This window comes from Mustela lutreola, chromosome 5, assembly GCF_030435805.1.
Source record: "Mustela lutreola isolate mMusLut2 chromosome 5, mMusLut2.pri, whole genome shotgun sequence".
In the NCBI taxonomy this organism is placed as follows: Eukaryota; Metazoa; Chordata; class Mammalia; order Carnivora; family Mustelidae; genus Mustela; species Mustela lutreola.
The window spans coordinates 70,413,936-70,440,069 of record NC_081294.1 but is presented as its reverse complement, the minus strand read 5'-3'; the positions used below and the strand labels follow the sequence as shown (position 1 = coordinate 70,440,069).

Here is a 26,134-nt window from a genome sequence, read left to right as displayed (position 1 = left end):
CACTAATCTGAAAAGATTATATGCTCCCCTATGTTTTGCAGCATTATTTGCAATAGCCAAGATATGGAAGCAACCCAAGTACACATCGATGAACAAATGAATAAGAAAGATATGGTGTGCACGCACACACACACACACACACACAAGAATATTATGCAGACATAAAAAAGTTTGAGCTCTTGCCTTTGCAACAACATGAATGGACCTAGCAGGTATTATGTTAAGCAAAAATAAGTGAGTCTGAGAAAGACAAATACCATATGATTTCACATGTGTGGAATCTAAAAAACAAATCAAATTAAGAAACAAAAAACAGGGGCACCTGGCTGGCTCATTTGGAAGAACATGCGACTCTTGATCTCAGAGTTGTGAGTTCAAGCACCATGTTGGGTATAGAGATTACTTAAATAAATAAAAGTTTAAAGAATTAAAAAAAAAACAAAAACAAAAAACCAGAATCAGATCTGTAAACACAGACAACAAAACTAATGGTTCCCAGAGGGAAAAGGGATGGGATATAGGCAAAATGGGAGTAGGAAAGGAAGAGGAGTAGGAAACACAGGCTTTTAGTTATGGAATGAATAAGTCAAGAATTTTATAATAGCATCCTGTGGTGACAAATGGTAGCTACACTTGTGGTGAGCATAGTATAATGTACAGAGAAGTTAAGTCCCTATGTTGTACACATAAAACTAATGTAATGTGTGTTACCTATACTCAAAAAAAAATTTCTTTTAAAGAATATTGGCCTTTTGTCTTTGGTATATATTATGAATATTTTTCCCAATTTGTCAGTTGTCTTTTTGTGTATGTTATTTTTTGTCATGCAAAAAAATGTTTATTTATATTGGATTTACTTCTCTTCCCAGGCCAGAGCTAATGTAGCAGCTCACTAATATCATTAAGATCCTATAGTCATTATATCTTTCTACCACCAAGTGTGTTGGATTGTTTCCCCATAATTGTAGAATGGTTGCTAAGCCTATGGGTATCAGAGCAGTTCCAGGGAAAAAGAATGAGAAAAGGCTGTACTAGCCATGTACATCTCTTTTTGTCAGAAGAAGAGTCAAAGCTTTCCAAGAAATTGCCCAGAAGACTTCTTTTAGATCTATTGGCCATGACTGAGTCATATGCCTATGACTACTTGGGAGGCTTCTTTGATAAAGTTTATGAAACAAAACAAAACAAAACAAAAATCAAGTTTTTCATTCTCTTATTCTCTATATTGGTATAAAGCAAGGAGAAATGGAAAAGAATGGAGAGGAGGAATGGGAATGGATGATGTCAGTTCACCTCTCAGGGCCTGCCAAAAAGCAGGTATAGGGGCACCTAGGTGGCTCGGTGAGTTAGAGCCTCTGCCTTTGGCTCAGGTCATGATCCCAGGGTCCTGGGATTAAGCCCCGAATTGGGCTCTCTGCTCAGCAGGGAGCCTGCTTCCCCCTCTGACTCTCTGCCTACTTGTGATCTCTGTCTGTCAAATATATAAATAAAATCTTTTAAAAATAAAAAAACAGGGATAAATAATATCAAAGAATTAAGCATTGATTATAGGGTCCCTTAAAGGAGAGTTGATAGCTGTCTGGATGGCAATATTTCAAACGGTTCAAAAACCTTGTCTTCTATGTTATGTTTAGTTTGGCAACTCCTTTGCTGATATAAAGTGCACAAAGAAGCAGCCTATCTCTTTAGTGAGTGTTTCAGTTAGGTTTTTTGTCCACTGCAGGTGACCAAAAAAAAAAAAAAAAAAAAAAAAAGTAAGTAAGTAAGAAAAAGAAAAGAAAATTTCACCTCAAATAATTTATCATGTTAAAAAAGGAAGTTATTACCTGAAAAATCCAGCAGTAAATTATATGCAAATACAACTTGATCCAGAATTTCAAATGACAGCAATAGGAACCAATTCCTTTCCATCTCTAAGTTCATCATCCCTCTGTGCCAGTTAAGTTCTTAGCTAAGCTCCCCCTTCATATAGCAACTCTTTTTAGGTCCAGGCTTATATACTCACAGCCTCGAATCCAGTGAACAAAGTGCTTCTCTTTACCAATGATTTGAATAAAAGTCCTGATGTTACACATTGGCTAAAATTATTTCATATGTCTATCCTTGAACAGTCAATTTGGGCAGGAAGATGCAGGGCTCCTGTTACATTGAATCACAGGCCTTGTCTAGCTCATCAAAGGAAAAGCAAGAGACTATTATCAGCAAAAGCAGAGAGTAGTGCACTGTAGTCTTTTATATTTTAGGAACCTCCATTTCAGGGAAATGCTTCTCAGTGATTATTAGATACCATTCACTTCACTTTTACTTAACTGTAACATTCTAATTAAATATAAGCAGACTTCTGCAGCTGATTAGGGTCATAAGTTCTTCAGAAGACTACTCTCATGATTCTTTATGTTCCTAAGTACTAGCATAGTGGATCTGGACTGTAAAATGTTGACTGGTAGGCATTCTTGGCTAATCAGTCTAATATGTATATCTATATGCTTGGTACTAGATTAAGAACCATGAGATCTGAGTTTAAGTTCCAGGTATGCAGCTGTTAGTTTTATAACTTGACAAGTTATTTTTTTTATATATGTAGCATAGGAATAGTAAATTGTTACATTTGTCTCACAGGACTATTATAAGAATCAAGAAAGATAAAAGATTGAAAAGGACTTCAAAAATTATAAGTATCCAAATATAGGCTGATAGATTCCTGCATCTCATAAAATTTCCCAGCAGTTTTGTTGGGTTTATTTTGGTATTTTGGAAATACTTCTACCTAATTTAAGTGGCAGACATAAAAACAATATGAAAAAATAAAGTTATAAAAATAAACTATACTATCACCATATACTTTAGAAAGAATATTTCTTTTTACTTAATTTTTGCCTCTGGTCTCTATTTGAATTATATTTCTAATAGATTGGTTTTTTTCCCCTTTCTTAGGTATGTCTTCAGAAGACTATAAGAAATGCCAGAGAGAAATGTAAGAACTAACATTTTAAAGTTGTGCTTTTGAAAACCCTGTGTTCTGGGGCGCCTGGGTGGCTCAGTGGGTTAAGCCGCTGCCTTCGGCTCAGGTCATGATCTCAGGGACCTGGGATTCAGCCTCGCATCGGGCTCTCTGCTCAGCAGGGAGCCTGCTTCCTCCTCTCTCTCTCTGCCTGCCTCTCTGCCTACTTGTGATCTCTCTCTGTCAAATAAATAAATAAAATCTTTAAAAAAAAAAAAAGAAAGAAAGAAAACCCTGTGTTCTAATAGTTACATACCTGGAGTGATTATTAGCCCGCAAATTCAGGTGTTCATTTATTCATGGTTGGTTGAGGAATCATTATGTGCCCAAAGTATGCTAATTGCTAGAGATATATTGTAATGAATGAAATTGATTAAAAACAAAATTCTTGCCTTCATCAAGTCCACATTTTAGTTGGAAGAGGTAGACAATAAATAAGTAAGTAAATTTATACTATTCTATGTGGTAATGAATCCTATAGAGAAAAAGTAAAATGGGGATGAGAGAGCATTGGAATGGAGGTTCACTATTTTAAGTAGTGTTGTCAGAGAAGTCATAACTGAAATTTGAGCAGAAACCTAAAGAAGACAGAGCAAGATGTGTGACTCATAGGAGAGAAGAGTAATAGTTGGAGCATGAACCCACGGCAAGAAGGCCTGGGTGCTAGGAGTGGAATGTGGGAAGACGAGAAAGGAAGTGAAAAAAGCAGCAGACATCATATCACATAAGACAATGTAAGTGAATATAAGTGGATTGGAAAGCCTTTGAAAGGTTTAGAAGGGTGACATGATATAACTTCGGTTTTAGGGGCGCCTGGGTGGCTCAGTGGGTTAAAGCCTCTGCCTTCTGCTCAGGTCATGATCCCGGGGTCATGGGATCAAGCCCTGCACTGGGCTCTCTGCTCAGTGGGGAGCCTACTTCCTCCTTCTCTCTGCCTGCCTCTCTGCCTACTTGTGATCTCTGTCTGTCAAATAAATAAATAAATAATCTTAAAAAAAAAATAACTTAGGTTTTAAAAGAATCACCCTGGCTGTTGTGTTGAGAATAGATTATGAAGAGACAAGGAATTAGGGAGATTATAGTTAGGAGACTGTTGTCATAATCTAAGCAAGAGATATTGGACTAGAGTGGTGAGAGTAAAGGTAGAGAGGTCAGATTTTGCATATATTTTGAAAGCAGAACTAATAGGATAGACTGTTACTTGTTGATGTTCTGAATGGTAGAGTCTGAAAATAGTGAAGACTGACTCCACGGTTTTGGCTTTAGCAACTAGAAGGATGGTGTTGCCATTTATTAAAATGGGAGAGACTAAAGAAAAGCATTGCTGAGCAAAGATCAAGGATTTGGTTTGGGGCTTGTAGACTAAGGGGTAAGGCATATGTGAGAGAGACGGTACCTAAACTGAAGGAGGTAATCATAATCTGGATCATGAATGGCCTTAGGGACTGGGATTTTTATTTTCTCTTGAATGTGATGGGAGTCTCTGAAAGATTTTCAGTAAACCTATAAAATTTAACAAAAATTTTAAACACTTTAATTTACAAAGTTTGAAGGAACTTGAAAAAATTCATACAAGTTTAAAAACAAATCCAGGAGACACCATATAAAGAAAATGACAAGACAGTCTGTAGGATGGAATAAAATATTTGCAGATTATATATCTGATAAGGGACTTATATCTGTAATATATAAAGAATTCTTGGAGTGCCTGGGTGGCTCAGTTAAGCGTCTACCTTTGGCTGGGGTCATGATCTCAGGGTCCTGGGATCAAGCCCCACGTTGGGCTCCCTGATCATCAGGCAGGCTGCTTCTCCCTCTCCTTTACAGTCGTGCTCTCTCTCTCACTATCTCTGGTTCTCTCTCTCTCTCTAATGAACAAATAACACCTTAAAAAATGTTTTTAAAAAGGGGCACCTGGGTGGCTCAGTGGGTTAAGCCTCTGCCTTCAGCTCAGGTCATGATCCCAGCGTCCTGGGATGGAGCCCCGCATCGGGCTCTCTGCTCAGCAGGGAGCCTGCTTCCTCCTCTCTCTGCCTGCTTCTCTGCCTACTTGTGATCTCTGTCTGTCCAATGAATAAATAAAATATTTTAAAAAATGTTTTTAAAAAGAATTCTTAACAACTCACAATAAAAGGAAAAAATAACTCAATTTAAAAATGAGCAAAGGATCCAAACAGGCATTTCTCCATAGAAGATACATAAATGGTTGAGTTTCATTCTTCTACATATAGCTGTCCAATTTTCCCAGCACCATTTATTGAAGAGACTCTCTTTTTTCCACTGTATATTTTTTCCTGCTTTGTCGAAGATTATTTGACCATAGAGTTGACCATAGAGACCATCTGTGCTCTCTACTCTGTTCCACTGGTCTATGTGTCTGTTTTTATGCCAGTACCATGCTGTCTTGGTGATCACAGCTTTGTAGTAAAGCTTGAAATCAGATAACGTGATGCCGCCAGTTTTATTTTTGTTTTTCAACATTTCCTTAGCAATATGGGGTCTCTTCTGATTACATACAAATTTTAGGATTATTTGCTCTACCTCTTTGAAAAATACCGGTGGAATTTTGATCAGAATGGCATTAAAAGTATAGATTGCTCTAGGCAGTATAGACATTTTAACGATGTTTATTCTTCCAATCCAAGAGCATGGAATGGTCTTCCATCTTTTTGTGTCTTCTTCAATTTCCTTCATGAGTGTTTTGTAGTTCCTCAAGTACAGATCCTTTACCCCTTTGGTTAGGTTTATTCCCAGGTATCTTATGGTTCTTGGTGCTATAGTAAGTGGAATAGATTCTCTAATTTCCCTTTCTGTATTTTCATTGTTAGTGTATAAGAAAGCCACTGATTTCTGTACATTGACTTTGTATCCTGCCACGTTACTGAATTGCTGTATGAGTTCTAGTAGTTTGGGGTGGAGTCTTTTGGGTTTTCCATATAAAGTATCATGGCATCTGCGAAGAGAGAGAGTTTGACTTCTTCATTGACAATTTGGATACCTTTTATTTCTCTTTGAAACTCGACCATTCTCTTACACCGTACACAAAGAAAAACTCGAAATGGATGAAAGACCTCAACGTGAGACAGGAATCCATCAGAATTCTAGAGGAGGGGGCACCTGGGTGGCTCAGTGGGTTGAGCCGCTGCCTTCAGCTCAGGTCATGATCTCAGGGTCCTGGGGTCGAGTCCCACATCGGGCTCTCTGCTCAGCAGGGAGCCTGCTTCCCCTCTCTCTCTCTCTGTCTGCCTCTCCGTCTACTTGTGATTTCTCTCTGTCAAATAAATAAATAAAATCTTTAAAAAAAAAAAAAGAATTCTAGAGGAGAACATAGGCAGTAACCTTTTCGATATCAGCCACAGCAACTTCTTTCAAGATATGTCCCCAAAGGCAAAGGAAACAAAAGCGAAAATGAACTTTTGGGACCTCATCAAGATCAAAACCTTCTGCACAGCAAAGGAAATAGTCAACAAAACAAAGAGGCAGCCCACGGAATGGGACAATATATTTGCTAATAACAGTACAGACAAAAGATTGATATCCAGGATCTATAAAGAACTCCTCAAACTCAACACACACAAGACAAATAATCATATCAAAAAATGGGCAGAAGATATGAAGAGACACTTCTCCAATGAAGACATACAAAAGGCTATCAGACACATGAAAAAATGTTTATCATCACTAGCCATCAGGGAGATTCAAATTAAAACCACATTGAGATACCACCTTACACCAGTTAGAATGGCCAAAATTAGCAATACAGGAAACAATGTGTGTTGGAGAGGATGTGAAGAAAGGGGAACCCTCTTACACTGTTGGTGGGAATGCAAGTTGGTGCAGCCACTTTGGAGAACAGTGTGGAGATTCCTTAAGAAATTAAAAATAGAGCTTCCCTATGACCCTGCAATTGCACTCCTGGGTATTTATCCCAAAGATACAAATGTAGTGAAAAGAAGGGCCATCTGTACCCCAATGTTTATAGCAGCAATGGCCACAGTCGCCAAACTGTGGAAAGAACCAAGATGCCCTTCAACGGACAAATGGATAAGGAAGATGTGGTCCATATATACTATGGAGTATTATGCCTCCATCAGAAAGGATGAATACCCAACTTTTGTATCAACATGGACAGGACTGGAAGAGATTATGCTGAGTGAAATAAGTCAAGCAGAGAGAGTCAATTATCATATGGTTTCACTTATTTGTGGAGCATAACAAATAGCATAGAGGACAAGGGGAGATAGAGAGGAGAAGGGAGTTGAGGGAAATTGGAAGGGGAGGTGAACCATGAGAGACTATGGACTCTGCAAAACAATCTGAGGGTTTTGAAGGGGTGGGGGTTGGGAGGTTGGGGGAGCCAGGTGGTGGGTATTAAGAAGGGCACTTATTGCATGGAGCACTGGGTGTGGTGCAAAAAACAATGAATTCTGTTACGCTGAAAAGAAATTAAAGAAAAAAAGAAGATACATAAATGGCAAAAAAATACATGAAAAGATGCTCAGCGTCATTATCTATTAGGGAAATGTGAGTCAACTTGAATGAGAATCACTTCATACTCACTAGGATGGCTATAATGAAAAATACTGATAATAACTATTATATTGTATATGGAAAAATTGGTACTCTCATACATTGCTGGTGGGAATTTAAAATGGTGAAGGTGCTTTGGAAAATAGTTTGGTAGTCCCTCAAAAGGTTACATGTGACCCAGCAATCCTCTCCTAAGTATGCATAACTGAGAAAAATGGAAACACATGTCCACATAAAACCTTGTCATGAATGTTTACAGAAACTTTATTCATAATAGCCAAAAAAGTAGAAACAGTCCAAATGTCTATCTCCTAATGAATGCACAAATAAAATATGGTATAGACATAATAAAATAATAAAAAATGAAATTCTGATATATACTACAATGTGGATGAACCCCAGACATACTCTAAGTGAAAGAAGCCAGTCATATAAGAGCACATACTTTATGGTTGCAATCATATGAGGTATCCAGAATAGACAAATCTGTATAGACAGAAAGATTAGTGATTGCTTAAGTCTAGAGTGTTTGGGAAGAAATAGGGAATGGCTGCTTCATGGGTATAGGGATTCTTTTTGGGGTGATGAAAATGTTCTAAAATTAAATGTATGACAGTTGCACAACTCTATAAATATATTAAAAGCCATTGAATATATACTTTATATGGGTGAATTATATGATATGTGAATTGCATCAATAAAACTTTAAAAAAAGCTAAGACTTAGGAAACCAAGGAAATATCATTTTTAATAGAAAATACAGGTAGTAAAGATAATAGACCAAAAATAAATAAGCTATAAGAGTTAAGAGTCAGATGATTTAATTGAACCACATTTTGGCTCTCAGCTTTTTGAGATACAAGGAAAAGTCCTATAGCTACTTGATAGATTTTGTGTCTGTCAAATAAAGTTACAACTCTTACTATCTTATAAGTTGATTTTTTAAATTAGAATGAAATAGTAGATGGTACAATGTTATCTTCCTTGGTGGGTCTTTATGATTTAGGTATTCTGTGCTGATGAGTTTATGGGGGTGAGGACTGCTATACTTTTATAGGGCAGATCTCTGTAGAACTTTACATTACTCAGTCAAAGTTCTTGCCTGTTATCCCACCACATGCCTATCCCACAGACATATGCATGATAATATTTCTGTCTTAGAATAATCACTTTTGCAACAAAGAAGAAGGATTAGAAAAAGTGATTAGATTGAAGGAATGTCTTTTGTAGCATTTCAAGTGAGGGTAATTAGGACCTGAACTTTATCAGCAAGAACAGCAAAAAGGGAAAACTTCAGAACAATTCAGAAGGGATAATCCGTAATTTTTAATGTTTGGTTGGTTAAGGGAGGAAGATGGAGGTCCGACATGGTTTCTAGCCCTCTGACTTAAGAAACTGGGTAAATGATGACTAATTCATTGGATGAAGGAACACAAACAGAAAAGCAAGAGTGAGTTGGCATGACAGATAATTTTAGTGTGGAAAATACTGAAGCACCTAGAACACTTTGAGGTGGTTTTAATGGGCAAGTAGTTAAATATTCCAGCCTGGTTAGCAAGGGAATGATTCTGGGCTGAAGGGATCATTGTCACCCTAGGAAATTGTGTGGAGTGAGAAAATAGTGTTAGTGTGAAAGCCTCCTTACAAATATGCTCGTATCTAGGTGGTAAAAAAATTTCTGAAGAAAAGGTAATATTTTACAGGCATACCTCATTTTATTTGTACTTCTTATTGTGCTTCACAGATTTTACATTTTTTACAAATTGAAGGTGAGAACAATGAAAATTCTGAAGATAAATTATTAACGTCACCAGAGAGAAATAATGATATATAATTTTAAATCCCTTCCACAATTTACAATGCAATATATTTTTAGGAAGAAAGGAGAGTTTGGATAGTAATAGTAATTATACCACTTTTGACTATTAGTTATTTTTGACATTCTCTTTAATTAAGTACACATTCACAAAATTAAAATCCTACAACTTTGACATAGTACCTAATAAAGTAAGGGAGTTTTGTTTATATTGATGAAAGATATGTATATACTCAGTTCAATGAGTGTTGCCTATATATCGCATGGAGCAAATGTAATACAGTGCTTGATTATGTGTATCTGATCTTATTTTCTGTCCCCCCTAAATGTTGCCCTATTTTTAAAAAATAAAATGTACCACATGGTTATATAGAGAAAATAGAGCTTTCATCTCTTTTCTCTTCCCTTCCTTTCTCTCTTTCCTTTCCTTTCCTTTGCTTCCTCCCTTTCTCCTTGCCTCCCTTCCTTCCTTCCTTAAGTTTGTATGTATGTATCTATTTATTTGCTTCTCTATTTTTAAAGGTTTATTTATTTAAGAGAGAGAGAGTTCAAGCTAGGAAATGAGTAGGGGGAAAGGAAATAAGCAGACTGCCCACTCAGCAGGGAGCCTGATGTGGGGGCTCAATCCCAGGACCTTGAGATCATGACCTGAACCAAGACCTGACCTGAATCAAGAGTAGGACGCTTAATGGACTGAGCCACCCAGGCACTCTTAAAATTTTTATTTAAATTCCAGTTAGTGAACATGAAGTAGAATATTAGTTTCATATGTAGTTTATTTATTTTTTAAATTAGCTGACTTCAATTTCTCATAGGCTCTCCTATCCCTTCTCTCCTTTTTAGCTTGGAAATTATGAGTTAAACTTATTAGTGCCATCCATTTACTTCCAGTTAAAAGTCTCTTTTGGGTGAATGCTGAATCTTACAGATTTTTTCCCTTATTACATATTCCTGAGTATGGCATATAGGTAGATTATCATACCTCTTGATTTGCCTGGGACTGTCCTAGTATGTGTCTACTGTTCTGACATAAATTTTAGTAGAACTCCCTTTTACTCTTGGAAAGGTGCCAGTTTGAATAAATGGTCACCCTAAATATAGGTTCCTTATAGGTACAGGAACAAGCCAGAGCTGGGGGAGGGGTAAAGTTGGGGCTTTGAGGTTGTTTGGGATCCACATGTTGTCTCTGGACTTATATTAATTTATGGTAGAGGTTTTTTTTTTTTTTTTTTTTTTTTTTTTTTTTTTTTAAGATTTTATTTATTTATTTGTCAGAGAGAGAGTGAGAGCAAGCACAGGCAGACAGAGTGGAAGGCAGAGGCAGAGGGAGAAGCAGGCTCCCTGCGGAGCAAGGAGCCCGATGTGGGACTCGATCCCAGGACGCTGGGATCATGACCTGAGCCGAAGGCAGCTGCTTAACCAACTGAGCCACCCAGGCGTCCCAATTTATGGTAGAGGTTTTAAGACTGGTTCTGTACCTGGGCTAGACTCTGCTGATAACATTTTTGGTGACCTTACTTCCTTATTTAGGGCCTGAGATCCTCCATTGCTGATTTCATTCTCAACTTACCTTTTGTTGCTACCCAAAACTCCTTGGATGTCTTTGAAGTCCTCCAACTATATTTTAATTTGATTGCCTTTCTGTAACCTTTGTGGTAGAGTAGTGGTAGTGGCCCAAGTCAAGTATTTTGGTTCTAATTTGAGTACCTTCTGCACTGCCCTTGGTATTTGGAACCTTGAGAACTCATTCACAATCTACAGGAATTAAGGGACTCTCAAGGGGGGCTAACTGAGGTCTCCTGAACACTGAATAGTTCAAACTCTTATTTTGATGTTGAATTTCTGCCCTTTGTGGATATCTTCACCTAGAGTGAATTTGGCACATGCCCCCTCTGCTTTTGGCTTACTCTTCACCTCTTCTAATGTCATCTTTGTAGCTATTACTCCCGCTTCCAGATTTAGGGCTTGATGTAGAGAAGTCAGTTCCCACTGTCAAACTGCTTGTTTCCCAAGACGCTGTCCCCTTTTTCTTAGCAGTAGTCCTCTAGGCGGAAGGCATGGAGCAGGAATCTATCTTTGGTCACATCCTGAATTTTTTTCTACACTCTGTAGCAAATAGTAGAACTCTGTGGTTTTCACCTACATATGTTAAGAGGAACTTGAGGAACGTACCAGGATATTAAATGTGGTTTTCAAGTAGTCTTAGAACTTGAACAGGGACCTCAATAGATGAAAACAAAATAAATTGACAGGTACCCCCATTCCCATTTTTATTACCCCCAAATGACTGTTTTATTATATAAGAGAATACCATAAAAACAATGGGATACACCTAAAAGTTCATTCAGGGGCAAGAAAGCACTATTTTTGACAGGATTTTTTAAAAATGAAAATAGGATAGAAGGACGCCTGGGTGGCTCAGTTGGTTAAGCGGCTGCCTTCGGCTCAGGTCATGATCCCAGTGTCCTGGGATCAAGTCCCACATTAGGCTCCTAGCTTGGCGGGAAGCCTGCTTCTCCCTCTGCCTCTGCCTGCCGCTCTGTCTGCCTGTGCTCGCTCGCGCTGTCTCTCTCTCTCTCTCTCTGACAAATAGATAGATAAAATCTTTAAAAAAAAAAAATAGGATAGAATAAAATTGGGTTTTTTCTTCATTTTTTTAAATTAACATAATGTATTATTTAGGTTTCAGGGGTACAGGCTTGTGATTCATCACTCTTATATAATACCCAGTGCTTATTACAACACACACCCTCCCTAATGTCCATCACCCAGAGTTACATAATCCCTACACTCCTCTTCCCTCTAACAACCCTCAGTTATTTTCCTTTGATTAGGAGTCTCTTACGGTTTGTCTCCCTCTCTGGTTTCATCTTGTTTCATTTTTTCCTCTCTTCCCCTATGATCCTCTGCCTCATTTCTTACATTCCACATATCAGTGAGATCATAGGATAATTATCTTTCTCTGATTGAATTATTTCACTTGGCATAATGTCCTCTGGTTCCATCCACATTGTTGCAAATGGCAAGATTTCATTTTCTGATGGGTGCGTAATACTGTGTTGTGTGTGTTTATGTATATATACCACAACTTTATCCATTCATCTGTCAATGGACATCTGGGCTTTTTTCACAGTTTGGCTATTGTGGACATTGCTGCTATGAACATTGGGGTGCAGGCGCCCCTTTGGTTCACTACATTTACATCTTTGGGGTAAATACCCAGTAGTGCAATTGCTGGGCTGTAGGGTAGTTCTGTTTTCAACTTTCAACTCCGTACTCCAGAGAAGCTGCACCAGCTCGCATTCCCACTTGGGTTCCACTTTCTCCACATCCTCACCAACATCTGTCATTTCCTAACTTGTTAATTTCAGCCATTCTGACTGGTGTGAGGTGGTATCTCATTGTGGTTGACTTATGCTTCCCTGATGCTAAGTGATGTGGTGGATTTGTTCATGTGTCTGTTGGCCATTTGGATGTCTTCTTTGCAGAAATGTCTGTTCATGTCCTCTGTCCATTTCTCAATTGGAATATGTGTTCTTTGGGTGTTGAGTTTGATAAGTTCCTTAGAGATTTTGGATACTAGCCCTTTATCTGATATATTGTTTGCAAATATCTTCTCCCATTCTGTCAGTTGTCTTTTGGTTTTGTCAATTATTTCCTTTGCTGTACAAAAGCTTTTTATCTTGATGAAGCCCCAGTAGTTCATTTTTGCCTTTGTTTCCATTTCCAAAATTTTTTTTTTGCTTACTGAATTCAATTGTTCAATAAGCCGACAATAGGAATTTAGAAAATTATCTTCTCACATTTGGTTTTCAACTCCATTGTCTTGCCAGGAATTCAGAAATCCCATTTTGGTGGTCAAAGGCTGAGCTTTGATCCTTTGGTATTCCTCTTGTAATTCTTTCATACACATTTCAATAGAATTGGATGGTATAATTTGTAAAAGACAAAAGGATAGGGGTGCCTGGGTGGCTAAGTCAGTTAAGCAGTTAAAGTTAGTTCATGATCCCAGTGTCCTGGGATTGAGCCATGCATTGGGCTCCCTGCTCAGTAGAGAGTCTGCTTCTCCCTCTCCCTTTTCCTCTGCCCCTACCCCCCACTGATGCTCACGTTCTCTCAAACAAATAAATAAATAAATAAAATCTTTAATAAAAAGAGAGAAAAAAGGATATTAATTTTTTTAAAGTATTATATTTAATGTTACTTGAGATTGTTACCACAAGAATCCTAGGAAACAAGATTGCCTTTTTTTTTTTTTTAAATAAATGAAGGAAACAAGAGTCAAGACAATTAAGTAAATTTCCAAGACCACTCAAGTGTGAGTAGCAGAACTGGGCTTTAACCCTAGGTCTGTCTGATTCTGAACACTATACCTTTTCCTCTATTTGTATCGTCTCACACTGAAAAATGTATAAATATATTGCTTTTTACTATTAAACTACTTTTTCATATAGATACAGGAACATTTTTAACCAGTTATATTTTTTCTAGGACATTTGATATAAATATAAATGTTATTATTTTAAGTATTACTTGAGGATTCTCAAAAGTTACTGAAAGATTAAGAGAATAACCATTAATTTGTTCTTATTATAGAGTGATGACATTAACAGACCAAAATATTACTTCAAAACCAAAGAGTACTTCACATTCAGAATCAGGTAATAAATACTAAAACTAATCATCTTCATAATTCTGTATTTCTTTATTTTTGTGACAGTACAGCATATTTATTTATTTATTTATTTATTTATTTATTTTTTCCTACTTTTTTTTTTTTTAAATTTTTTATTTTTTATAAACATATATTTTTTATATACACACAAAACAAACTGAGGGTTGCCGGGGGGAGGGGGTTGGGGAGAAGGCAGTACAGCATATTTTGATAAAATTGGTAGCCCAGGAAACTGAGTGCTTTTTAGCTTGGTTGTATTTTAAGAAATGAAGATATGTGATATTAGAATGAGGGTCTTAACTATCCCTGTAACACCCTTCATTAAGTCATTTCATAAACATTTTCTGAATATGTACTCTGTGTTAGGTGTTGCTATATTTACAGCAGTGAGGAGTGATATAAAGTCCTTGCCTCCTGAGTTTCAGTCATGGGAAAGGAACATAATCGATAAACAGATATATTGGAATTATGTGTGATGATTGAAAATAAAAATCAACATTGTACCTTGCATAATAGACACTAAACAATTTAGTTTATTATTAGGATGAACTTAACTAAACATTTCCAACCTTTTTAATTTATGCTATCAGATTGCTATTTTCATTTCCTGAATCAAGTTTTATAGCATCTGTTTTGGGGTAAACTTGAAGAATTGCTGATTTGGCTCTTAATAGGTATGTTTATATAAAGAATAAAGTTTTTTTTACATAATTGTCACTTTAAGAAATTCTCTTAATCAATATTTTCTTCCTTTTTTTTTTTAAAGGTTTTTTTTTTTAATTTTTATTTATTTCACAGACAGAGATCACAAGTAGGCAGAGAGGCAGGCAGAGAAAGAGGGGGGAAGCAGCTCCCTGCTGAGCAGAGAGCCTTATGTGGGGCTTGATACCAGGGCCCTAAGATCACAACCAGAGCCGAAGGCAGAGGCTTTAGCCCACTGAGCCACGCAGGTGCCCCAACTTAATCAGTATTTTCTACATGCCAGGTTTTATGTTAGGAATTTGGAGTATAAAAATGATTAAAATAGTTGCTGTTCTTTTTTTAAAAGATTTTATTATTTATTTGACAGAGAGGGAGAGAGAGAACACAAACAGGCAGAGCAACAGGCGGAAGGAGAGGGAGAGGCAGGCTCTCCACCAAGCAGGGAGCCCGATATGGGGCTCCATCCCAGGACCCTGAGATTATAACCTGAACCGAAGGCAGATGCTTAACTAACTGAGCCACCCAGGTGCCCCAATAGTGACTGTTCTGAAGGAAATTAATCAAGTGATATAAACTAAACTTGTAAAAACACACATCTTTTAAAGGAGTAGCTGTCTATTACCCTAGAGGGTGAACATTAGAAGGGGGATTTGTTTTATAAACCTAAGAGGGAATTTGTGAACAAGAGAAGAGAGATTATGAAAGGGAAAGTGGTAAGCATACCAAAAACAATCATGATTTTATTTAGGTCTTGCCCAATAAAATATTTTGCTTTGGTGGTAGAAAATGTTTTTGTAAGGCCTAGTAGTAAGGGAAAATAGTGATTCTGAAATTATGTATGCTTTTGTATTCTTTTATGTGATTGATTAACTTGAAATTTAAAATTAAGTCGTATCTTGCTCAAGAGGTATTTTTTACTTCCTTAATTCAACAAACCTATCTTTTTTCCAATTTTATGTCAGGTTCTTTACTAAATGTTAGAAAATAGTCTAATCATAGAGACAAATAAACAATAAATTATTTCTCAGGTAATTCCTGCTTATTTGCAATCTTATCTACCACTATTAATGATTAAATATGGGAGTTCCTCAAGGTTAGTTCGTAGATTTTAATCTTTTTGAAATTAACCCTTGATATGTATAGGTGTCCTATAAAAAGAAGGGCTTCTGTGTTTTCTCTCATTAAAGATTATCCTCTGAGGCTAAGACCTTTATATGCAGGTGCCTTCTAAACATCTCCCCTTGGATGTTTCAGAGATACCTCATCACACTATTTATTAATTCCATTCATTCAACAAATATTTATTAATCACTTACAGTATGACACAAAGTATTTTAGTTGCTGGGGAACATGACGGAGACCTTGCCCTAACAGAGCTATGTTATAGTAGAGGAAGAAAGACAATAAACAGTTAAATAAATATACAACAATGTCAGGAATAAGAGTACTGAAGGGAAATAAAGCAGGTAAAAACAGAGTGTGACTAGGGATGCTATTTTAAACACGGTAATAGGATAGGACTCTCTGAGGAGATTACATTTGTACAGAGCTTGAATGAAGTGAGAGAGTGGGTCATGTGAAAATCTGTGACAAAGCATGCTAGGCAAAGGAAAACAACAACAACAACCAAAAACAAACAAACAAACAAACAAACAAACAAAAAAACAAGAGAAAAGACCAGGAGATGGAAATGAGGTCTGCATGTTTGATGAATAGAAAGGAGGTTAAAATGACTGGAGCAAAATCAGTTTAAAAAAAAAGAATGACGTCAGTTGTGTTCAGGGAGAAATAGAATGGTATAATGTAGAGTCTCCTATGCCATCATAAGAAGCAGGGATTTTATTCTAAATGTGCCTAGAAACACATTTTAGGGCAAAGGGATGACATGATTAGATATATTTTGAATGATCACTCTGGCTACCATGTGGAGAATTGTCTAAGATGGCAAATGAAAGCAAAGAGACCCTGTTAAATTATTGTGGTGGTCAGATAGTGGTATATGAGACCAAAGTGGGAGCAGTGGTCTGATTCAGAATCTATCTTAAAGCAGATGTGCCAGGATTTTCTGATGTGGCTGGATGTTGCATGAGAGAGGAAAATAGAAGTTAAGGATGAGTCTAAAATTATTGGTTTAAGCAGGTGGAGGAATGATGGTATCATTTCTTGAAATGGGAGCACTGGAAGACAGAGCAAGTTGGGAGACTGATTAAGAGAATTTGGTTTCAACATTAAATTTGATCTGTCTACTCATGTACTTAATATTTCACAAAATAACACAGACACAAATATGTATGTATTGTGTAATTCTGTACATATGAAGTTCAATAACAGGCAAGAGTGTTTTATGTAGTAGAAGCAAGAATAGTGATAATCTTTGGAAAGGGAGTCCTGACTGGGAAAAAAAACATATAGGAAACTTCTGGGGTGTTAGAAATATTTTATATCTTGATTTGGCCAGTGACTATATAGGTGAATACATAGACATTTAAGATTTGTGCCCATTACTGTGTATGTGAAGTGCTTCAGTAAAATATTAAAACATTTGGAGGGTTATTAGCCTTCAGATAGAGATGTCATGAAAGCAGTTTGTGACACAGGAGTCTGGAATTTAGGGCAGAGACAAGCTGTATCTAGATAAGATCTAGAGTCAAGAATATAGATGAGATTGGGGCACCTGGGTGGCTCAGTGGGTTAAGCCTCTGCCTTCGTCTTGGGTCGTGATCCCAGGGTCCTGGGATCGAGCCCCACATCGGGCTCTCTGCTCTGCGGGGAGCCTGCTTCCTCCTCTCTCTCTGCCTGCCTCTCTGCGTACTTGTGATCTCTGTCAGATAAATAAAGAAGAAAAAAATCTTTAAAAAAAAAAAAAAAGAATATAGATGAGATTACCTAGGAAGTGGAATAGAAAACAAACATGCAAAAAGAATGTAAATGGAAGACTCCAACATTTAGAACTAACTGAACATAAGTTAGCAAGAGATTAAATAAAATGAGCATTAAAAACTGAGAACTGTCACGACCAAGACCAAACCTGGTCTTCCAGTGTCCTCCATCTTAGTTACTAAATGTAGCTTAGCAGACTAGAAGCACGAGATCGTCCTTGACACCCTCATCTTTGTCACTTCCTTTGCTTAATGTATTACCAAATTTTGGTACCAATTTCATCTCTTACTAAACTCTCAAAACTACTACTTTTCTCTACCTTAGGAGATGAAGATGAGTGGAGTAAGTAGTCTTAAGGATTGCCAGATTTAGCAAATAAAGATACAGTATGCTCAGTTAAATATGAATTCAGGTAAACAGTGAATAATTTTTTTAATATGGTATCCACTTTATTTATTTTTTAATTAACATAAATTGTATTATTAGCCCCAGGGGTATAGGTAAACAGTGAATAATTTTAATATAATTTTGTCATAAATATTACACATGCTATACTATTACACAGCAAACACTTACACAAAAAAATTATTTGTTTATCTGAAATTCAAATTTAAGTGGGTATCCTGTATTATATCTAGCAATCTTTTCACCTTTGCAGTGAGGCTGGGAATATAGAAGTATACAGGCAGTGTTCATAAAAACCAGGATTTTGTATGCTGAGTTAAGAAGTTTGAGTTGTAACTTGAATACAATGGAAAGCCTTGGAAGAATTTTTTTTAAGTAAAAAAATCCCAATTAAAATAGCAAAAAACAAACAAACAAATAAAAAAAAAAAAACAAGAGAGAGAGAGAGAGAGAGAGGAGCCTTGGAAGAATTTTAAGCAGATGATATTAAACTTGTGTTTTAGGTTTATAATGTAGGCAGTGGACTGCAGAGGGAGCTGAAATGAAAAGCTATTGAAATAATTTGAAGAGAAATCTTGCGTTGACTTAAAACAAGGTATTAGTGTTAAGAATAAAGAAAACCAAATTTGCAATACTCATAGCAGTAACTTTGACACATAACAGACTAGATATTTGTTGCCTTGGATTGAGCCTGGAGATTGAAAAAAGGAGAAAAGTCAGAAATAAAGAAGAGCCATAAAAGGGGCCAGAGGGAAAATGTTCATATTTGTTGTACTGATGTCCAGTAAGATAGGACAGAAAAGGTTTCTGTTCATAAAGGTGGGACCTGAAACTAGATTGCTGTGGGTTTGGGAGTAAACAGGAGGAGAAGAAGTTATGTTAGTATATGTGGACAGCTCTTTGAAGAAACATGCCCACGAAGAAAAGGAGAGAAAGGATGTAACAGGAAGGAGTATGGGGTACAGATAAAGTTTTTGGTAAGATGAAAGAGTCCTGACTGTATTTTAAATACTAATAGAAAATTTGCAGTAAAAAGGGAGAGCCTGAAAATACAGGAGAATGGAAATGGAAGGATAGTTATTGAAGAATTCTAATCACATGCAACCTTCTGTACCAAATGAAAAGTAAATATTTTACATAGAGCTTATTTACTTGTGTGAAACCTAGAGCTCTTAAAAATAAAGCCCTTTGTGTAGTAAGTCAGGTTATTCAACATATATTAAGCCTTTCTTCTAAACCTATTTCAAAGACGCAGTCATTAAAATCAGGGTGTTTTGTTTTTGTTTTTTTCCAAATTTGAGTTCTACTTTCTTTTTTTTTTTTTTTTTAAAGATTTTATTTATTTATTTGACAGAGAGAAATTACAAGTAGATGGAGAGGCAGGCAGAGAGAGAGAGAGGGAAGCAGGCTCCCCGCTGAGCAGGGAGCCCCATGTGGGACTTGATCTCAGGACTCTGAGATCATGACCTGAGCCGAAGGCAGCGGCTTAACCCACTGAGCCACCCAGGCGCCCTGAGTTCTACTTTCTATACTTAGAGTTAATAAGAGATTAAATGATTAAAATATATTTTTTAAGATTTTATTTATTTATCAGAGAGAGAGGGAGAGAGCGAGCACAGGCAGACAGAATGGGAGGCAGAGGGAGAAGCAGGCTCCCTGCAGAGCAAGGAGCCCAATGTGGGACTCGATCCCAGGACGCTGGGATCATGACCTGAGCCGAAGGCAGCTGCTTAACCAACTGAGCCACCCAGGCGTCCCTAAATGATTAAAATATTGAAGCATCTTTTTCTTTACAGATAATGCAGCTTGTGAAGTTTTACTTGCTGAGAAAACTTACCCTTCAGCCCCTGAGAAAACAAAGAAAAAAGTAAGTGTTGAAACAGAAAAACTGTATAAATCATAAATTTCATTGATGTAGGACATATTCTTAACTAACGGTTTTATAGGAGTTATTTTTCAGCTATTTAAGTCAATAATTTCAAACAGGTTTCGAACTTAGGAATTCGATTACATTACTGTTACATGAATATATACTGTAAATTAGTTTAACGAAAGAGAAAGTTTACAGTTTTTCCAAATTCCTTTTAGATAATTGGATGTCTATTAAATATTAATTTAAGGTAAAAATAAGACATTCGCTATATAGCTAGAGCAGTGTTTTCTGCTGAGGAGAATTTGTGATATAATATGTTAGGTCTAGAATCTAGAGGTCTTTGGGGGAAATATAAACTTTATTTTATATGTAACAGGAGCTACTCTTTGAGTGACTATTCAGTGCTAGGCATTATTCTAAGCACTTTTTATAAATCATATCTTTTTCTTTTTTTTTTTTAAGATTTTATTTATTTATTTGACAGACAGAGATCACAAGTAGGCAGAGAGGCAGGCAGAGAGAGAGAGGAGGAAGCAGGCTCCCTGCCGAGCAGAGAGCCCGATGCAGGACTCGATCCCAGGACCCTGAGATCATGACCCGAGCCGAAGGCAGCGGCTCAACCCACTGAGCCACCCAGGCGCCCCATATCTTTTTCTTATAACATTCCTACCTATGAGGTTTTTGTTTGTTTGTTTTGCTTTGTTTTCCCGTATTTTATAGCTAAGAAAAATGAGGTTTAGATATTATTTAGTGTATTTGAGGAGTTTGTGGCAGGTTTTTCTGGATCTTACATCTGCATTCTTTCCACTATACTTTACTGTCATTGGATACATTGGGTAAAAAAAAATTGAAAAAGGGCAAGAGTCTCAGTAGGAAGATTCCTTAGTATGAAGTTATAGTTATTTTAGGTACAAGATTGTGGTGGCTTGACAAGGATATTTTGTAGGAGAGATGGGAAATATGCATGGATTCAAGATAATTTTGCCTGTAGAGATCATGAATTGGAGATAGAAGATGAAGGAGTGAAGTGCCAAAAAAGACTTCTAGGTTTCTGTCTTCAGCAGCTTTGTTGGATAAAGGTACTATTTAGTGTGATAGGAGAGGCAGGGGGTCTGAGGGTACATGAAAATGAAAATGTTGTAAGGACCACTGGCTATAAATCTGCAGGTCAGGAAAATGGAAGATAAGTATACAGTGTTGCAGATATTTTTAAGTTTATACAAATAGATGACAGCACCTGAGAAAGAATGAGTTTCTACAGAGTGAAGAAGAGAAAAGAGTCCAGGATCATTCCTTGGAAAATTCAATAGTCAAGTAGAAAAAAGTGGACAGAAGAAAAGAGGAAAATGAACAGAATGTGATATCATAGGAGAAGAGACAAGAATATTTATTCCTAAAAGGGGGAGTGGTTAATAATACTGAATATTGCTTGGAATCCCAGGTTATAAAGAACTTTGCAAATTTGGAGGACTTCCAGTTTCTGGTCTAGCACGTAAGGAACTTAGAAGTCTCCACTTTGGCCTAGCAAGTAAAAACCTGAACAAAGGGGCACCTGGGTGGTGCAGTCAGTTGAGTGCCTGACTTTTTGTTTCTGCTTGGGTGGTGATCTTGGGATCTTGGGATTGGGCCCTGTTTAGCTCTGGGCTCTCTGTGGAGTCTGATCGAGACTCTCTCCCTCTATCCCCAACCCCTATACTTGTTCTATCTCTCAGTCTCTCTCTCTCTCTTAAATAAGTGAATAAACCTTAAAAAAAAAAAACCTGAACAAAGTTAAAAATCGATAAGTCTTTTTAGATATGTCAGAAAAATTATGTCATAGGCCAAAGTACTGCACTAATACTTGGAAAGACAGGTGGATACAGAGACTCATGAATTACTGGAGCAAAAACACTTGAACAGAAACCTCTCTGAGAACCATTGCTGGGATGGGAAATCAGTGTTGGTGTGGTTGATGAGTTGCTAGAGGCTCAGTGAGGACAATGATGAGAGTTAAAAACTCAAAGATTATATCTTTAGGAAGGACCTTTATCAGATCCTCACAGTCAATATCTGAGAAAAATCCCTTCATGCTTTTGGTCATGGGAAGAGGAAAAGAACCATCTTGAAATATACTGGAATATTCTGTTCTTAACAAAGCCTTCCCTCAGAAGAATGTATTTCACCAGAGTCTAACTTGTTGGGGTTTTAGTAGAGCCTGACCTACCTTGGGGAAAGGAAATACCCAACTTCAGCCAGCTCTGCTTTTACAAATGAGGAAAGGAAATATTCCAATTCCAGCTCTCTCTAGCCTTCCACGTGGAGGAATGGAAATATCCAGATACAGGTGTCTCTACGTGTCCTGTCCAACCTAAGAAGATATGGGGACTAAGAAGTACTGGCAAATTTTACCCTCCAGGTGTAAAGGCTCAACAAAAAAGACCTAATCATAGCACTATGACTTACACCTTGCCACTACATTACTAAAGGCCTATCTACCAACGTTCCCATCACTTAGTACATCTTGTCTACCTTTTAGCAAAAAAATTGCAAGGCTTATTAAAAGGCAAAAACAAACAAACAAACAAACAAAAAACACAGTTTGAAGAGACTGAATAGACATCCCCAGAGTCAGATAAAGCAGTAGTATTAGAATGATCAGACCAGAATTTTAAATAGCTATGATTAATATGCTAAGGGCATTATAGAAAAAAGTAGACAATGTGCAAAAACAGGTGAATAATATGAACAGAGAGATGTAAATTCTTTTTTTTTTTAAATATTTTGCTTATTTATTTGAGAGAGAACAAGTAAGAGAGAGTATGAGAGGGGAGAAGATCAGAGAGACAAGCGGACTCCCTGTGGAGCTGGGAGCTTGATGCAGGACTCAATTCTGGAAATCTGGGATCATGACCTGAGCCAAAGGCAGTCACTTAACCAACTGAGCCACCCATGCACCTAAGAGGTGGAAATTCTAAGAAAGATCGAAACAGAAATGCTAGAGATCAAAAATACTATAGCAAGAATGAAGAATGCTTTTGATGGACTTGTTAGTAGACTGGGCATAGTGAAGAAAGAATACTTGAGTTTGAGGATATGATAGTAAAATCTTTCAAAACTGAAAAACAAAGAGAAAAAAGACTGGAAAAAAAAAAGAACAGAATATTCAAGAACTGTGAGACAACTACAAAAGGTGTGACATACACATAATTGGAATTCCAGAAAGAGAAGACACAGGAAAGGTACAGAAACAATATTTGAAGCAATAATGACTGAGAATTTCCTAAAATTAATGTCAGATACAAAATTATAGATTCAGGAAGGTCAAAGAACACTCAGCAGGATAAGTACCCTCAAATCTACAACTCGATCTATCATATTCAAACATCTTGAAAGAAAGAAAAATATCTTGAAAGAAGCCAGAAGGAACAAAACACCATGCCTATAGAAGAATAAAGGTAAGAATTACAGAGCTCTCTCTAGAAACTACCATGCAAGAAAAGAGGGAAGTGAAATACTTAATTCCTGAGAGGAAAAACACCCACCAACCTAGAAATCTATATCTCATGAAATTACCCTTCAAAAATGAAGGAGAGGGCGCCTGGGTGGCTCAGTGGGTTAAGCCGCTGCCTTCGGCTCAGGTCATGATCTCAGGGTCCTGGGATTGAGTCCCGCATCGGGCTCTCTGCTCAGCAGGGAGCCTGCTTCCCTCTCTCTCTCTCTCTCTGCCAGCCTCTCTGTCTACTTGTGATCTCTGTCTGTCAAATAAACAAATAAAAAATCTTTAAAAAAAAAAAATGAAGGAGAGCTAAAGACTTTCTTAGACAAACAAAAATTACAATTTGTCACCAGTAGGCCTGCTTTGTAAGAAATGTTAAAGGAAATTCTCAGGGAAGAGAATGATGTGTCAGTATAGGTTTAACTCTCCTAATAAATGTAAGACTATGATGGAGTATGTTAAATAGTATGTATATATAGGGTCAAAGGCTATATGGGAACTCTGTATATTCTGCTCAATTGTGCTGTGAACCTCCAATTTTTCTTTAAAAATTTGTTAATTTGGGGGGCACCTTGGTGGCCCAGTGGGTTAAGCCTCTGCCTTTGGCCTGGGCCATGATCTCAGGGTCCTGAGATCGAGCCCCATATTGGGCTCTCTGCTCAGCAGGGAGCCTGCTTTCCCCTCTCTCTCTGCCTGCTGCTCTACCTACTTGTGATCTCTCTCTGTCTCTGTCAAATAAATAAATAAAATCTTTAAAAAAAATTTAAAAAGTAAAATAAAAATTTATTAATTTTTAAAAACTCAATTGCATTCAGAATCAAGAAGGAAACTGATGACTTAAGCAAAAATAATTTTAGTAGACTGATGAGAGGCAAGCCAGACTGGAAGAGGTTGAAAAGTTATAGAAAAGAAGGAAATATAAAATATAAACAGAAGTAAATTGTGACCCCAACAACATGAAACATATGTGGGGGTGAAGAATAAATGTGTAGAACATCCTTATGCAGTTGAAGTTATCAGCTTAAAATGAACTATTGTAACTATTTTGAAAGCCCTATGACAATCCAGGCACAAGTCTTTAAGAGACACACAAAATGTAAAGAGAAAAAAATCAAAGCATATCCTTATTTAAAAAAAAAATCAATTCACAAAGAAAGACAGCAAGGGAGGAAGATAAGAACAAAGGAAGTACAGAACTGTCAGAAAGCAATTAACAAAATGATGATAGTACTTACTATTAATAAGTTCTTACCTATCAAGAATTACTTTAAATGTAAATTATTTAAATTTTCCATTTAAAAGACATAAAGTCTCTCCCTCTTTTCTAACTTACTTTCTTTCTTTCTTTCTTTCTTTCTTTCTCTCTTTCATGTAGGAGGCTTGAAACTCATGATCCTGAGATCAAGAGTCAGCCACTTAACCAACTGAGCCACTGAGGTTCCCCATAGATTTGCTTAAGGTTTAAAGGCAATTAGGCTGAAAGTGAAAGGATGTAAAAATTTTTTCCATGGAAGTGTAAACTAGAAGAGATCAGGAGTAGTTATATCAGACAAAATAGATTTTAAGTTGAAAGCTATAATAAGAGACAATGTTATTACATAAAAATAAGGGGCCAGTTCATCAAGAGGATATAACATTTGTAAATATATAAACATCCAACATTGAAGGACCTAAATATGTTAATATTTAACAGGTCTGAAGGCAGAAATAGACAACAATGCAATAGTAATAGCATACTTCAATATCCTACTATCCAACAATGAATAGATCATCCAGACAGAAAATCATTGAGAGAATAATGGATTTATTTTTTTTTTTTTTTAAAGATTTTATTTATTTATTTGACAGACAGAGATCACAAGTAGGCAGAGAGGCAGGCAGAGAGAGAGAGGAGGAAGCAGGCTCCCTGCTGAGCAGAGAGCCCGATGCGGGACTCGATCCCAGGACCCTGAGATCATGACCTGAGCCGAAGGCAGCGGCTTAACCCACTGAGCCACCCAGGCGCCCGAGAATAATGGATTTAAACAACACTTTAGACCAAATAGATCTAATAGACTTATACAAAACATTTCATTCAACAATAGTAGAATCCACATTCTTGTCAGTGCACATGGAACATACTCCAGGATAGATCACATATTGCATCACAAAACAAGTTTTAACAAATGTTAAGAAGATTGAAATTATATCAAGTATCTCTTCTGACATACTGGCATGACATTAGAAATGTATAACATAAGGAAAAGGGAAAATTCACAAATATGTGAAAACTAAATAACACATTTTTGAATAACTAATGAGTCAAAGAAGAAATCAAGGGATGTCAAAAAAAAAATCTTAAGACAAATAAAAATAGAAACACAACATACCAAAACTTATGGGATGCTGCAAAAGTAACCCTAAGATAGAATTTTATTATGATAAATACCTACATTATGAAAAAATTAAGATCTCAAACATGCAACTTAACCTTATACTACAAGGAACTAGAAAAAGAACAAAGTCCAAAGCAGTATGAAGGAAATAAAAAGAAGAAATAAATGAAATAGAGATTAGAAAGTCAATAAGAATCATTAACAAAACTAAGAGCCAGTTTTATTAAAAGATAAACAATGGAAAAACTTTAGTCTAAGAAAAAAGAGAAATGACTCATTGATAAAATTATCAATGAAAGATAAGACATTACGGTGCATACCACAGAAATACAAAAGAACATAACAGTCTACTATGAATAATTATATACCAAAAAATTAGATAACTTAGGAGATATGGATAAA

At 36.7% G+C, this 26,134-nt stretch overlaps 1 protein-coding gene across 1 annotated transcript in view; it reads left to right on the top strand.

Moving 5' to 3' along the window:
- The window catches only part of MEIKIN (meiotic kinetochore factor), a 94,929-nt gene that overhangs the window by 26,486 nt on the left and 42,309 nt on the right, over window positions 1–26,134 (top strand). Inside the window, exons 7-9 of the mRNA XM_059174502.1 lie at window positions 2,935–2,974; window positions 13,944–14,008; window positions 19,806–19,876. Coding sequence (XP_059030485.1) covers window positions 2,935–2,974; window positions 13,944–14,008; window positions 19,806–19,876 — 176 coding nt within the window. The remainder of the gene's footprint in view (window positions 1–2,934; window positions 2,975–13,943; window positions 14,009–19,805; window positions 19,877–26,134) is intronic.